The sequence below is a fragment of the Pelodiscus sinensis genome, chromosome 28 (assembly GCF_049634645.1).
Source record: "Pelodiscus sinensis isolate JC-2024 chromosome 28, ASM4963464v1, whole genome shotgun sequence".
NCBI lineage: Eukaryota > Metazoa > Chordata > Testudines > Trionychidae > Pelodiscus > Pelodiscus sinensis.
In genome coordinates, this window is record NC_134738.1 from 6,025,227 (window position 1) to 6,038,907 (window position 13,681).

Here is a 13,681-nt window from a genome sequence, read left to right on the forward strand (position 1 = left end):
GCATGGGGGTTTGTTTTGTGCACATAAGAGGATAAAAACCTACCACAGGTTCAGCAAAGAGAGTGCCCCTAGTACCTTGGGTACTAGAGACTTTGAACAGTGCAAGCACTGGGGAAAGGGGTTTCCAGAGCCACATCTAGCCCACAGGAGGCACAGGCGCAGGAACTATGGGTGCGGGGGAGGGTGTCTTGCAGCACCCCCAGGTTTTACCCAGGGCTCTGCTCCTGGGGCTCCTCTGCCCCCTTACCTCTGTCTACCTCCTCTTCTCCCAGAGCCACAGCCTGCTCCCAGCTCCAGCTCTAGGGGGTGCCGACAGGGCACAAGAGGAACAGCATCCTCACTCTAAAGAGCGTTCCAGCCCCATTGGTAGAGGGCATTAGCCTGGGGGCTGGCTCCAGGCTGGGTTGCGGAGACACGATTCCAAGGCGTGGTTCACAGATGCCAAGGCCCGGCTGAGCTGGTCCATTAGCCCAGGGGATGCGGGAGTTTAATGAGCTGCCATTTTGTAGCTACCTCCCCGGTGGCAAGGGCGTCCTTTAGCACGAAGTGCACCGTGCTCTCATGCTGCAGGCTATATTTACCCACAGGCTCCACACATCCTGTGAGAACCGTTCGCTCTGCGCAGCACCAGCTCTCGCTCTCGCTGCAGCCTGCTTCCTGCACTAGTGTTTCGGCGAGCTAGGGGCAGGAGGCAACGTGCGGGCTCTTTGAGCAGCTCCAAACATCTCCGTCCTGTCCCAGGCCCCCGGTGCGGGGGAGCTTGCTGGTGGCCGAGGCACATGGCGTGGGGGTGCCCTGTGCGGTGTCGTGGTGGCTGGAAGGCATTCTCAAGACTGCAGAGGCGCAGGAACGTGAGAAGATAAACGTTGGTATTACTGCCCTCGGCTCCCCTGTCCTCCTGTCCGCCAGCCCTCAGGCACCCTGTGCCCCAGAGGGCTCTGTCTAGGGATCCCCCCAACACAGATTTCCCCAGCTATGAAGCGACCATGTCTCTGGTGGTGCCTCTAAGGGCTCTGAATGGGGGTCTCCTTTGGGCCTCACTCTTCCTTGCCAGGCTGAGCCCAGGGGACCTGCCCCACCAGCCCCAATGCCATGGCCTTCCTCCTCAAGCTCTTCCGCTTGGGCCTGGAGAAGAAGAAGGTGAGACACTACGAGAATGTGAAGCGAGATGTCAACCCCGAGGACGTTTGGACTGTGCTGGGGGAGCTGGGGGATGGCGCCTTTGGGAAAGTCTTCAAGGTAAGTGGGGGAAGGGCTGGGATAGGCCCAATCGCTAGGCCCCTCTGCTCAGAAGTCAGGCCAAGTCAGGGCTAGCAGCCCAGCCTGATCCCTTAGCAAAGGCCAGTGTTCAGAACTGTGCCAGGCCACAAACCGGCAATGAGGGAGGCCAGAGATGCTGTGGAGGGGACCAGGCCTCTGGTTTGGGTGGTCCGGGAAGGAAGGGACGTGAGAGGAAATGTCCCGGCTCACTTCCCGGGGTCCTGTGGTCTTTGGTGTGTGGGCAATGGACTGTTTGGAGGAGGAATACACGTGGGTTTCTGGAGGGGTCCTGCGTGTACCACTGTGCCTCCGGGCCAAGCGTTTTAAAAGGATTCCCTATAGTGGGTGCCCAGCTGAAACACCTTAAAGACCCCTGATTTTCAGAGTTTTTCAGCCCCCCCAAATCAGGCCCCCGGAAGGAAGCTCAGGGCCAGCACCCATAGTCACTGGTTGCTTTTGGAAATCTGGGCTCTGTTATTTCCTTCTCACTGTGCTCAGATCTTGTACTCAGCTCTCAGCCAGGTGCAATGAGCCACTTGCCTGAACTCTCTGGATCAGGCTGATAACAAAGCCTCATCATTTAGTTTTTCTACCTCTCGCCATGATCTTCAACCCCTCCACATACAGCTCCTCAGTCCCTGCATCTTAGTTCCCTCTGAAAGATAGGGAAACTGAGGTACAGAGGGTCATGCCCAATAGCTTAAAGGTCAGGGGCGTGAACTCCCAGGGTTTGGGGAGACCCGTTCCTGCCAGCGGCTTGCAGGGTGTCTAGCAGAGCAAGAATCGCTGGTAATTAAGAAACCACAATGACTTCCGCAGGGCCTTGCACATGCACTCAGCACCTGGGCCTTGCTGCTCTGTGCTGAGAGCCGAGCCGCAGGGAGGGGAAGAAACATGGCTGCCCCATGGCACGGCCTCCCAGGCAGCTCCAAGCTTCATGCAGCGCCAGGCTGGGGCTGGAAGGGTTCCAGAGCGTGTCTTGCGTTCTGCTCTATAGGAGTCAGAGTCCCAGCTGCTCACTCGAGGGCCAAGAATAATTCGCTGCCTCTCAGCCCTCCCAGCCCCACTCTGGGAGAGGGAGCCAGGCAGGGCCGTCTCGAGGCACTTGTAGCGTCCGTAGGGCATCACTGAATGCTGTGGGTACCTAGGAACAGGATGTTAACCAGCCACAGGCAGCACCAGCCCGGCTGCCCCTCCTGCAAGCTCACCACTGGACAGAGAGGAAGCTGTTGCTCCCCTGGCCTTGCCGAGGTATCCAATGCGCTCTGAGGGGAGCGTGGAAAGAACGTAAATGACAAATGCCAAGGCCTGCTGGGAGGGGAAGGTGACTCAGTGGGAATGGAGGAGAGGAGTCTGGGGAGCAGCAAGAGATGGGGTGATTATGGGAAGTGGGTGGGTAGGACTGGGAGAGGAGTTGGGGAGGGAGCTGGAGGGATGGGATGTTGGGAAGAGAAGTGCCTGTCAGCCCCACATTCCCTTCCTCTGTGTGTGTGCCAGGGTCTGAGGGGGGCAGGCCTTCTAGGGGGGTCTGGCCCAGACATTGCTCTTCCACTTCTGAGATCTGGGGGTGTCTGAACCTCATTGCCTGCCCCTGTGTTTGTGTAGAGATCTGGGATGCCTTGGCCATCTGTGAAGGTCTGAGCATCTCTGGTCCCCATCATGTGGGTTGAAATCTGCAGGGGGCAGGGCTTGTTCCTCTGGAGGGGTCTGAGATCCTCTCTGTGTCCCCCATGCGAGCCAGGATCTGGGGAAGCCCTGCTGAGAAGAGGGTATTGGGGAGCGTGCACCAAGAACTGGGGGGAGGAGATAAGAACGGGCAGATCACAGGGTCATATCCCAGGGTCTCCAGCTTCCCCTGCCCTGAGTGGAGCAGTTCACACATCTCAGAGCTGCTGCCTTAGGGTGGATTCATCTCCATGAGGTGTGCTCATTCCATGCCAAACTGCTCAAATGGGCCACTCCACATCTCTGAGCCTCCTGCCCAGCAGCCGGGGGTGGACAGCCCTGACCCTCCACTCTCCCTGGTATGGCATGGAAGGCTGCTGGAGTCACTTGCTATAGTGAAGGTTACTGTAGACCAGCTATTATTTAAAGTTTGACAGCATACTTTGTGTAAGGGGGGAGGGATAGCCTGTTAAACCCAGGGTTGTGAGTTCAATCCTTGCAGAGACCGTTTGGGGCAAAAATTTGTCAGGGATGGTCCTTGGTCCTGCTGTGAAAGCAGGGGACTGGACTCGATGACTTTTCAAGGGCCCTTCCAGCTCTAGGAGATAGGCAATCTCCATTCATTTATTTATTTTATAAGAGCTATTGATTAAAGACCATGTCAAAAGCTTTCTGGAAATCTAAGTACACTATAGCTCCCTCTTGTCCACATGCTTGCTGACGCTCTCAAAAAATTCCAGCAGACAGTTTGATGTTGAAGCACATCTGTTTGTGGCTTGTGTTTGGCATGGGTGCATGGATTCATAGCATCCATACAACACCATTACTTCACTCTCTTTGGGTCTAGTGTTTTGAAGGTCTTTTGATTTCCAACAGTCAGTTCATTGGCTGTCAGCTCATTCCTTCCCTTTCCCGCTGATCAAGTCTCAGCAGAGATGGTGCACTATCTTTCATATCTGTTTGTGGCTTGTGTTTGGCATGGGTGCACAGGTTCAGTGTCAGTGCGATATATCCTCAAGACAGTGCTGAATTATATGAACAAGAATGTATCTGTTCAACACATGGAGCTTGCTACAGAAAGCTGGGTATCTGGGACGCAGGGTACAGCACACAGAACCAGCCTGGGCCAAATGACACTGGACATTGTTTGTTGGGACAGTATGCCCAGAGCTCTTCCCTTGAACTACAGCTCACAGCCGATCCATCTCGAGGCCATGGAATTGAGGGTCACAGCTCAGTGGTGGTGCAGGAACTTGACATTGTAGCTTTTGCAGCATGACGGATCCCTTACAAACTGCGTGTGCATCTTTGCAATAGTTTCTTTAGCAATCGACAAATAATTCCTCTGCCTGCCACCACCGGCTCCCCGCCTTTCCGCCCCCAGCCCGACTCCCTCCACCTCTGCCAAAGGATTAGTGCTTGCGGGACCCAGCCCCAAACTGGAGGGGGTGGGTAAGATGCAGTATAAGCTCCCCCCACTCCACCCGGGGTCGAGCTCAGCTATGAGCCAGGTTTGGGCCCCCACCATTTGGCAGGAGGGGGTGCCAATTTTGCCTTTGCCCCGGGCGCATAACTCCCTCGCTACGCCTCTGGAGAGGAAGGGGGTGTTTGTGAAAATGTGGTGCTGAGCAGTATCAGGGAACTTCACGAGCAGGTGTTTTAGGGGTTTTTTGGTATTCTTTAGTTAGTGGGATCAAAGGAGAGAAGCTTGTAGAATCTGGAGTTGGTGAGTTGTCTGGTTGCTTCCTGTTGATAATCTGTTCTGTTCATGATGACTACTGCGCCCCCTTTGTCAGCCTCTTGGATTATGATGCTAGAATTGGTTTGGAGACTTAGGCTGTGTCCAGACTCAGGGGTTTTTTCGGGAAAAGTAGCCTTTTTCCGAAAAAACTTCACCTGCGTCTAGACTGCAGCCGCGTTCTTTCGAAATTAAATCGAAAGAACGCAGCTTTTTTTTCGACGGCGGTAAACCTCATTTCACGAGGAAGAACGCCTTCTTTCGAAAGTGCTTCTTTCGAAAGAAGGCGTTCTTGAATGTAAATAGGGCTTCTTCGAAAGAGAGCATCCAGACTCACTGGGTGCTTTCTTTCGAAAAAGCGGCTTGCTCTTTCGAAAGTTCCGCGTGCAGTCTAGACGCTCTCTTTCGAAAGAGGCTTGCAGTCTAGACATAGCCTTACTGTATAGTATTGCAGTCTGCATGGCTTTGGTTATGTGTTATATGTTGTTGTTTGCTAACAATGTCAGCCCGGGCATTTTTGCGGAAGCAATCAATGTAGAAGTCAAGACTCTCGTTACGACTGTTAGTAGGGTTCCACATAGACGCTTTCCTCCTGTACAATTGGCAGAGGTTGTTGCACGTTGGTGTGTTAGAAATATTCCTTTAGGTGGAGGCGGTAAAAGTAGGCCTCCAGCTCTCCATGGAATTGAATCATATTCATGGGGGTGGTGGGGCAGGAGAGTCCTCAAGATAGGACAGATTCCTCTGCCTGGCTCAGAGTGTGGTTGGATCGGCTGACAATGTTGCTAAGTGAGTTAGCAATCAAGTTGCTCTGTGAGAATTTGAGTTTGCCATGTTGCCTGTTTGCTGGGATTTCCTCTCTTCCTACTTGGCTTCCATCTTCCCCTCAAGAGGTGGCTGCAATTCAGTGGCACTGAGTATAACATGTGGGAAGTGCTTTGAGATCCTCACATGAAAAGTGCCACATCATGTGAACTAGGGGATTTTCTAGAGCTGACCCTCAGCATCTGGCTGTTCCCAAGGTGACTGGGCAGGTTTGGGGAAATAAAGGGGATTGACTGAAGATTGCGCTGCACATGTGACCTCTGTCTCACCAGGCACAGAACAGAGTGACAGGAGTGCTGGCTGCTGCCAAGGTGATTGATACGCAGGGGGAGGAGGAGCTGGAAGATTACATGGTGGAGATCGACATCCTTGCGGGCTGTGATCACCCAAACATCGTCAAGCTGCTGGATGCACTGTACTGGGATGGCCGGCTGTGGGTGAGCTGCGGGACCTAACCTGCCAGGGGTTGACCCCCAAGCCAGGCTTGCCCCAGGCCACGGTCCCTACTGAGCCTTAGGATGAAAGCTGAGTGTGCCAGGCAAGGCCTGGAAAGAGCTAATGACCCTACCAGCACAGGCACCCTGGGCAGGTAACTGGGACCAGCTGTGTGAACCTTTGAGCTCAAGGGAGCTCATACAGCTTCTTGCAGTGTGGCAAAGCTCTGGCCAGGCCCTGTGGGCCCCGCACTCCTAGGCAGTTATTGTGGCTCTCTGTGACCCTCAACGCTCCCGCTTACCTTTTCTAGAGGCCAGAGTCACGCTTACCGAGCTATTCACATCATTGGTGCAGTCAAAGGATTGGGGTGAAACCCCTCCGTAATTCTAGCCTCCCTTTCCAGGAGCAGACTCTAGTGGTGTGGGGAGGGTTGGGGCAACCCAGGCCCACCCACTACTCCAGGTTCCAACCCAAGGATCCTAGATAGGAGCACCTGATGGGGTTTTTCATCTGGCCCCAATACTACAGCCTTTTCCCTGGACCACTTCCCCAAACATCCCAGCTACGTCTACAGTGCAGGCTTCTCGTGCGAGAACTGTTTTGCCTAAGCGTTCTGGTGCAAAACAGTTCTTGCGCAAGAGCACGTCCACACTGCCATGTGCTTTTGCACAAGAGACGTGCTTTTCCACAAGAGCGTCCATGGCAGTGTGGACGCTCTCGTGCGCAAGAAAGCTCTGAGGGCCATTTTAGCCATAGGGGTTTCTTGTGCAAAGAAACCCCTGTTGCCCATCCACAGTGCCTTCTTGTGCAAGAGCTCTTGGGCAAGAGGGCTTATTCCTCGTGGGGAGAGAAATAACTCTTGCACAAGAAGCTCTCTGTTCTGACGCTTTACTGTAAATTTACTTGCACAAGAACACACACGATGGCTGAGTCTAGATTGGCATGATTTTCCGGAAATGCTTTTAATGATAAAGTGCCACCCATGACAGTGGCGGGAGGAGGTTAGCAAAATAATGCTGCTTTTCTCCATGTGTTCACGTTGTGCAGCCTCCACTCAGTGAGTGAAGTCAGTCTCATTTTGGTTGCTAGCCAAACACACTTCCTACCTCACGCATAATTTAGCTCTTGTGCTGCTCTGGGCATGCCCTGTCCCAGGCCTGGGCAGGAAGCAGTAAATCAGAAACGGCAGCTAAGGAAGTAGCCAGTAGCAGTGGGGAGAGAAGGGGAGGAGGTGTGGGACAGAGCATGTGAGGTGTCTGCTCGAAGACCCTTCTAATCCTCCACAGAAGAGCAGAGGGACCCACAAAGGTACTCCTGGGGCATGTGGTTTCACAGGTGCTTTAACACAAAAGAGATTTTTTTTAAATGTGGTCAGTTTAAAAAATAATCTAGCTGTTGTCCTGGGACCTGAGCCAATTGCCATCATTGAAGCCGTGGAGGGTTGTTCCCTTTAGCATGAGAAATTAATGCCACGAATCAGGGATATTCTCAGGTGTGTGATCTTGACTGTTCACGAAACACATGGGCTGTGTCTAGACTGGCAAGTTTTTCCGCAAAAGCAGCTGCTTTTGCAGAAAAACTTGCCAGCTGTCTACACTGGCCGCTTGAATTTCCGCAAAAGCACTGACTTCCTACTGTAAGAAATCAGTGCTTCTTGCGGAAATACTATGCTGCTCCCGTTCGGGCAAAAGTCCTTTTGCGGAAAAGGGCCAGTGTAGACAGCTCAGATTTGTTTTGCGCAAAAAAGCCCCGATCGCGAAAATGGCAATCGGGGCTTTTTTGAGGAAAAGCGCGTCTAGATTGGCACGGACGCTTTTCTGCGAAAAGTGCTTTTGCGCAAAAGCATCCGTGCCCATCTAGACGCTCTTTTCCGCAAATGCTTTTAACGGAAAACTTTTCCGTTAAAAGCATTTGCGGAAAATCCTGCCAGTCTAGACGTAGCCATGCACTGTGCTTGAGTCCCTGAACGCTGTAGGAACGAACAGTCAGCAGCTTCGCCGCTCAGGAATCCCCCTGCCTGCCTGTCCTGCCCTCTCTGTGCCCAAGAAGCTCCATCTCTGCTTCCTCCCTGGAAACTGGGGTTTCAACACGACTAAGAGCAGAGGTGTTGGAGGGAAGTCTAGGGAATCGTTGCCTTTATCACAGCAGTGCAATCAGTCCAGCAGCAGTGGGGGATAGCTAGGGCAGGGTCAGAGAATGAGGCATTGATGGTGGGGAAAGAGAGACTAGCAGATAGGTGACACTGTCTGGGTGGGGAGAATGGGGAGTATCCAAGCCAGCACCCCCGACATGTCAAGAGATTAGACGCTGTGCCATTGGCGTGGCCCTGCTCTGACATATTGCCCTCTTCTCAGATCCTGATTGAGTTTTGCCCAGGAGGAGCAGTGGATGCAGCAATGCTGGGTAAGTAAATATTCTCCTGGCATCTCTCCAGGGGCCTGTCTGTATGACCACATAGTACACAGCAGTGTTGTCAGCTGGCTTGTGCGTGCGTGTGTGTGTGTGTGTGCTTTCCATGTGCACAGACAGCTGGCTCAGCAGACCTTGCTAGTGCTAGTCAGGGTGATTAGGTGCTGGAGACTGGAAGGGTGTTGCCTCAATTACACTGTCTAGGCTGCCTCGGAGCTCCCATGTTATCGGTAGGCAGTGCAGCCTGGGAGTTCTACAGACTCATAAAGGAAGAGCACGAGCACAACTCGATTTGAAGGCACTCGGCCAGCAGTCAGCAACGGGACTTTCAACTGCCCCCCCGTTGCCTGGACAAAGAATTAAGGTGAAGTAGGGTCATTTATAGGCTGAGACAAACAACTAGAATACACGACTACACCCCCCCTTACATGCTCCATGGCATCTGTTTGTTACGTCCCTTTGTTCCTCCTCGTCTCGTGGACAAAACACCTCTAGCCAGTTTTGTCAAACCATCTAATCTTGTGCCCAGTTAGGCAGTGTCTGTGCCAGCTGGGCTATGCTGACGTGAATTTCTAATACCTGGGACAGTAGCAACTGCGCCACATTCAGGGGCTGGCTTTAATCCATAGTCTGACTTTGGTTCACAGGCTCTGGGTCAGGCCTGAGATCTTGTACCAGGCAAGGTGCTCCAGGCCCTCTCTTAGATCAAGGCGCCGTAGGGACATTCCAGTGCATGGCAGCAGGGATCTCACAGACACTTAGTGCACAGCAGGCCAGTACATGGCAGATTTACACCCTAGCCTGCCGCCAACTAAATATTTGTATAGACAAGCCGCCCCAGACTTCCTTTCCCCCTGGTGTCATATTCACCCCGGCACAACCCTCAGATCCTAGGATCTGTGTTACCAAAGCCTGGACAGGGCTTTGAAAGTGCAACTGTGATTTGCACTAACTCGAGCCCTTTTCAGCCCCAGTCTTACTGCTCTTTACAGCCTCTCACAAGAGCCCTGCAGCACTCTTCCCAATCGCCAGGTGAATAAGGCCCAGAGGAAAGAGTAACTTGTGCTTAAGGCTGGGATGGGGATGTGAGAGATATGGCTGAAACTCCTGTCTTGCCACAGGCTCTTGGTGACTTTGAGCGAGTGGCTTTGTGTCACAGTTTCCCCCTGTGCCTGGCTATCTATTGAGAGTGCAGGCTCTTTGGGGCAGGGTCGGGTTCTGGCTCTGCCCATTCAATGGGGCCCTGATTCATCCTGAAGTCCCTGTACCAGGCTGCCTTTGTACCCACACTAGCTAGGCCAGCTGTACCTCCAGGCCAGGGCCTCTCTCGGTGTCTGCGCGGCGCCTGCACACACAGCCCTGAACCCTTCTGCTGCTTTCATAACAACTTCTATTCTGCCACCCAGCTCTGTGGAATAGATGAGGTGAGGCAGGGACCATCTTCTGTGGTGAGAGAGGCCAGCTTTCAAGTGCTTCTTTGCAGGTCTGCTTGCACCACTTCTGCCTACCTCGAGCCAGGCCATAGGGGCCCCTCCCCTGGTTGTTCAAGCAGAGATCCCGAGAGACCCACAGGGGCTGGCTATGCAGAGGGAGACCCGGCTCAGGAGTCAGACCCCAGCCCTGAGGGAGGGTCATGATGGTTCTTGCACTGTGCCCTAGGCGTTGTGGGCCGTTAGCATTAACTGCCCAGAGGGGTCTCTGTTTGCAGAGCTGGAGAAGGGCCTGACTGAGGAGCAGATCCGAGTGGCCTGCAGGCAGATCCTGCTGGCCCTACAATATCTCCACAGCCACAAGATCATTCACAGGGACCTGAAGGCTGGGAATGTCTTGCTGACCTTGGAAGGGGATGTCAAGCTGGGTGAGCCTGTTGGGAAGGGAAGTGGGGAGGCTGGGGATGGGACACGCGTGCTCAAAGGCAGTACAACTCCCTAGCAGCAACCCAGGATCCTGCAGCAGGGGAGCTGCACCACCTTCCCCCAGTGCTTGTGAAATGTACAGGGACCAGATTTTGGTCCCTGTGCTCCATGTAGCCAGCACCTGAGGTTGGTCAGCCGTCACGTGTTTGGTGTAAACACACTGTAGGGTTGCAGGTGGCCCTGCACTGTCCACACACTGCTCCAGGTGTGCTGTCCCAGCTAGGGAAATGTGGGGTCCTGGCAATTAAATTTCCTTCCCCCCCCCCGTCCATTTCACTTCATTTTCAGACATTACAGATGCTCCTAGAGACCTGATTGGCCATGAATAGTTTTGACAAAGTGGCTACATTGGTTAGGAGCATGAAAAAATCCCCTACCAACCAACGTAGCTGTGCCAGCAAAAGCCCTGGTGTAGACACAGTTATACTGGCAAAAATATCCTTTTGCTATCTGGCATAACCCATTTCTTTTGGGAACCTGGTATCAGCTACACCAGCAAAAGGACTCTTGCTGGACCAAGCTTCCAGGAGGGGGAATGCCAGCATAGCTTTTCTGGTAGAGGTACCCCCTAGGCTAGCTAATGCCTTTGGGTAACTCACAGATAGTTCTACCCTCAGAAGCGTTCTAGTGCATGATCAGCAGGAGCTATGGGCCACAGCCAGCGAGATGCACCGTGTTCCCAGAGCAACCGTAGCGGTGGTGTGGGCAAGCGAGGGGTCACACACTTGGCTGCCGTAACACCACTGGCAGCAGTGAAGTGCCCTCTTCCATTGCTATGGAGTTACATACACAGAGAGCTCAGCCCCAGGAAACGAGGCCCACTCACAGTCATTGTCTTCTTTCTTTATCACGTAGCTGATTTTGGAGTTTCTGCCAAAAATGCCCGCACCCTGCAGCGACGGGCATCCTTCCTTGGGACACCATATTGGTAAGTTCAAGCACTGTCTGGGGACAGAAGGGCATTGTGGGTAATGGACTTGGGAACAAAGTGCTTTTCGACTGGCTTCTGGAGCCTGTAGATACGCATCAGAAATGGTCAGTACTGTCCCTTCAGGGGCAGGCTGAGCTCCAGTGAGCCAAGAGACGGGAAACGGGAACCAAGGGTTTCCATTGGCATAATTTCAGCACAACAAGGGTGTTTTATTGAAAAGGAAAATGTGATACAAAAAGAGGTTTGGATGAAAAAGCAGCAGCTGAAAAAAATCTGACAATCCTTGGCTTTTGGTAAAAATTGTTGCTTGCTAATATTGAAACCCATATTTTGTTTTACTGGCGATGGTTTCATAAAACGATTTTTTTCTGTTTCCGAGTCCGGCTTTTCTTTGCAAATGTGACAAATTTCCTAGGAAATTTTGAAAAAAACCCAGAAACAATGATGTTTCCCATCATAAATTCTTGGCCTTTTGACCAGCTGTGTCCGGTGCAGGATGTAGTCAATTCCAGCTGTCCCCTGACATTGGGTGGCATCTGCAGCCCCAGGTGAGCGCCGAACAGGCTTTTGGCCCTGAGCCACTTCACCTAGGCAGACCCCTGTTCCCACATGCCTCGCTTTAGGAGCCTGAGCAGCGCTGGATGGGCTCCATGGAAAAGACGCCAAGCTCATCCTCATTCCTGGGCCACTTGCAAGACAGCCCGACATGCCACTTGGTGCTGTAGACAGCAAATGCTCCGGGCAAGGCAGATGCTGAAACCTCTGTCCCCTGAGTGCACCAGGGCAGTGGACTGCAGGGGGCACCAGTAACCGTTGTGAGCTTGTCTTTCTCCTGGGGTGCAGGATGGCTCCAGAAGTGGTGCAGTGTGAGACCTCAAAGGAGAACCCCTACAACTACAAGGCTGACATCTGGTCCCTGGGGATCACCCTGATCGAGATGGCGGAGATGGAGCCCCCCTACCATGAGCTGAACCCCATGAGGGTGCTGCTGAAAATCTCCAAGTCCCACCCGCCCACCCTGTGCTATCCCAAGCGGTGGTGAGTCCATTGACCAGGGAACCCTGCAATGTCTCGTTCTGGAAACTCGCCTTCGTGGCCACAGCAGTGACGTCCAAGGGCACTCACTTCCAGCAACCCACACTGCTCAGCAGGTAGCATCTCTGGGGTGGGCACCAATGTGCTGGTAACTCTGGTCCATGGTGCAAGCTGGTAATGGGTAGTTACCATCACCCCATAAGGCAGCTGCAGGCACTGAGCCAAGGTCACCTAGTTAGCTCCTAGGAGTGCCAGCTTCTAGGCCACTTCTTAGCCACAAACTGAGTCTTCTTCCCACCGCCTGCCTAGGCTTAAAGGAGGGTCCTTGGCCAGGCTGCCTGGGGGAGCCCAGAGCTAGCAGAGCTCAGGGCGAAGCAGCACAGAGTGGCTGAATTGTCCATTGCTGTGTCCTGCAGGTCTGAGGAATTCAAAGATTTTCTGAGGAAATCGCTGGAGAGGAATCCCGAGGCCCGGTGGTCAGCCATCCAGCTCCTTCAGGTGAGACACGCACCCACGTTGGCCATGTCCTCCAATCAAGGAAGGGGCAGAGTGGGGGTGCGGGCGAGGGGAGAAATGTTCCCTTTAATCTTTCTCATCCATGTGTGGAATAAATTATGTGCACCAAGGCCTGTGAAAATGTGCACTACCAGTATAAACACAAACCTAGCTGTGGGCGCTCTACTAATCAACTGGGCGGCACTGGACTCTCTCCTAAGTGGCTGCATGTGTGCACAGCTTACAAGGAATACCGGAGGGGAGTTCATGTCATCTTGTGCCCCAGAATCCCCCTTCCCTCAGCAGTGAAACTCAGGTTCCACCTGGTTTTGTGGAGCTCACATCATGGGGCAGTTTACACCAGCTGGGCCCTGGCCCTGGGCCTGGCAGACAGAGACCATCTGGTGGAGAACTGCACCGTATGGGCCTTTGCTTCCTTCCAGCATCCCTTCGTGGCAGAGGTGTCAGAGAAGAGGCCCCTGCGGGAGTTGATTGCAGAGGCCAGGGCTGAGGTGATGGAGGAGGTGGAAGAGGAGGAGGAGGAAGAAGGACACGTACTGTCAGTAAGCACCAACTGAATCCCATTCTCGTGTTCTTAAGGCTGTCAGCTCAGGAAGGGAAACATCAGACCACGTGGACCAGGGCAGCCTGCCCCTCAAAGAGCCCCTGCTGAACCTGGCCTGCCTTGGGGGGAGGGGTGATAGTGGGGGGCCAAGTGTGCTGCACGGGAGAGAAAGAGCAAGACCCATGTGCTGGGAGGGACAGGCTGGGGTGATAGGGGGCAAGGCTAGTTTCCGGAGTGGGGAGTAGAGTGTGTGAATCCAGGTGTGTTGGGGTTGTGGAGCGAGCAAGGCCAGGCATGTTGGGCTCTAGAGCAATGATCTGGCCCACTGGCGCCTCGTGATTTGATAGGGCAGGTTCCCGGGGTTGGGATGGGAAAGGATACATCCATATGCAGCCTCTAACCCATCT

General features: G+C 53.6%; 1 protein-coding gene across 2 annotated transcripts in view; it reads left to right on the forward strand.

The window, feature by feature from the left end:
* Positions 1-631: 631 nt before the first annotated feature.
* The window catches only part of LOC102452579 (uncharacterized), a 32,102-nt gene continuing 19,052 nt past the window's right edge, over positions 632-13,681 (forward strand). The window contains exons 1-9 of one of the 2 annotated variants that reach the window (XM_075911052.1): positions 632-869; positions 1,055-1,239; positions 5,761-5,925; positions 8,278-8,326; positions 10,041-10,190; positions 11,104-11,176; positions 12,023-12,217; positions 12,631-12,712; positions 13,153-13,272. In XM_075911052.1, the coding sequence (XP_075767167.1) occupies positions 1,093-1,239; positions 5,761-5,925; positions 8,278-8,326; positions 10,041-10,190; positions 11,104-11,176; positions 12,023-12,217; positions 12,631-12,712; positions 13,153-13,272 (981 nt within the window). In that variant the 5' untranslated portion in view covers positions 632-869; positions 1,055-1,092. Of the gene's footprint in view, positions 1,240-5,760; positions 5,926-8,277; positions 8,327-10,040; positions 10,191-11,103; positions 11,177-12,022; positions 12,218-12,630; positions 12,713-13,152; positions 13,273-13,681 lie in introns of both variants that reach the window. The other variant, XM_075911053.1, reaches the window with a different exon arrangement.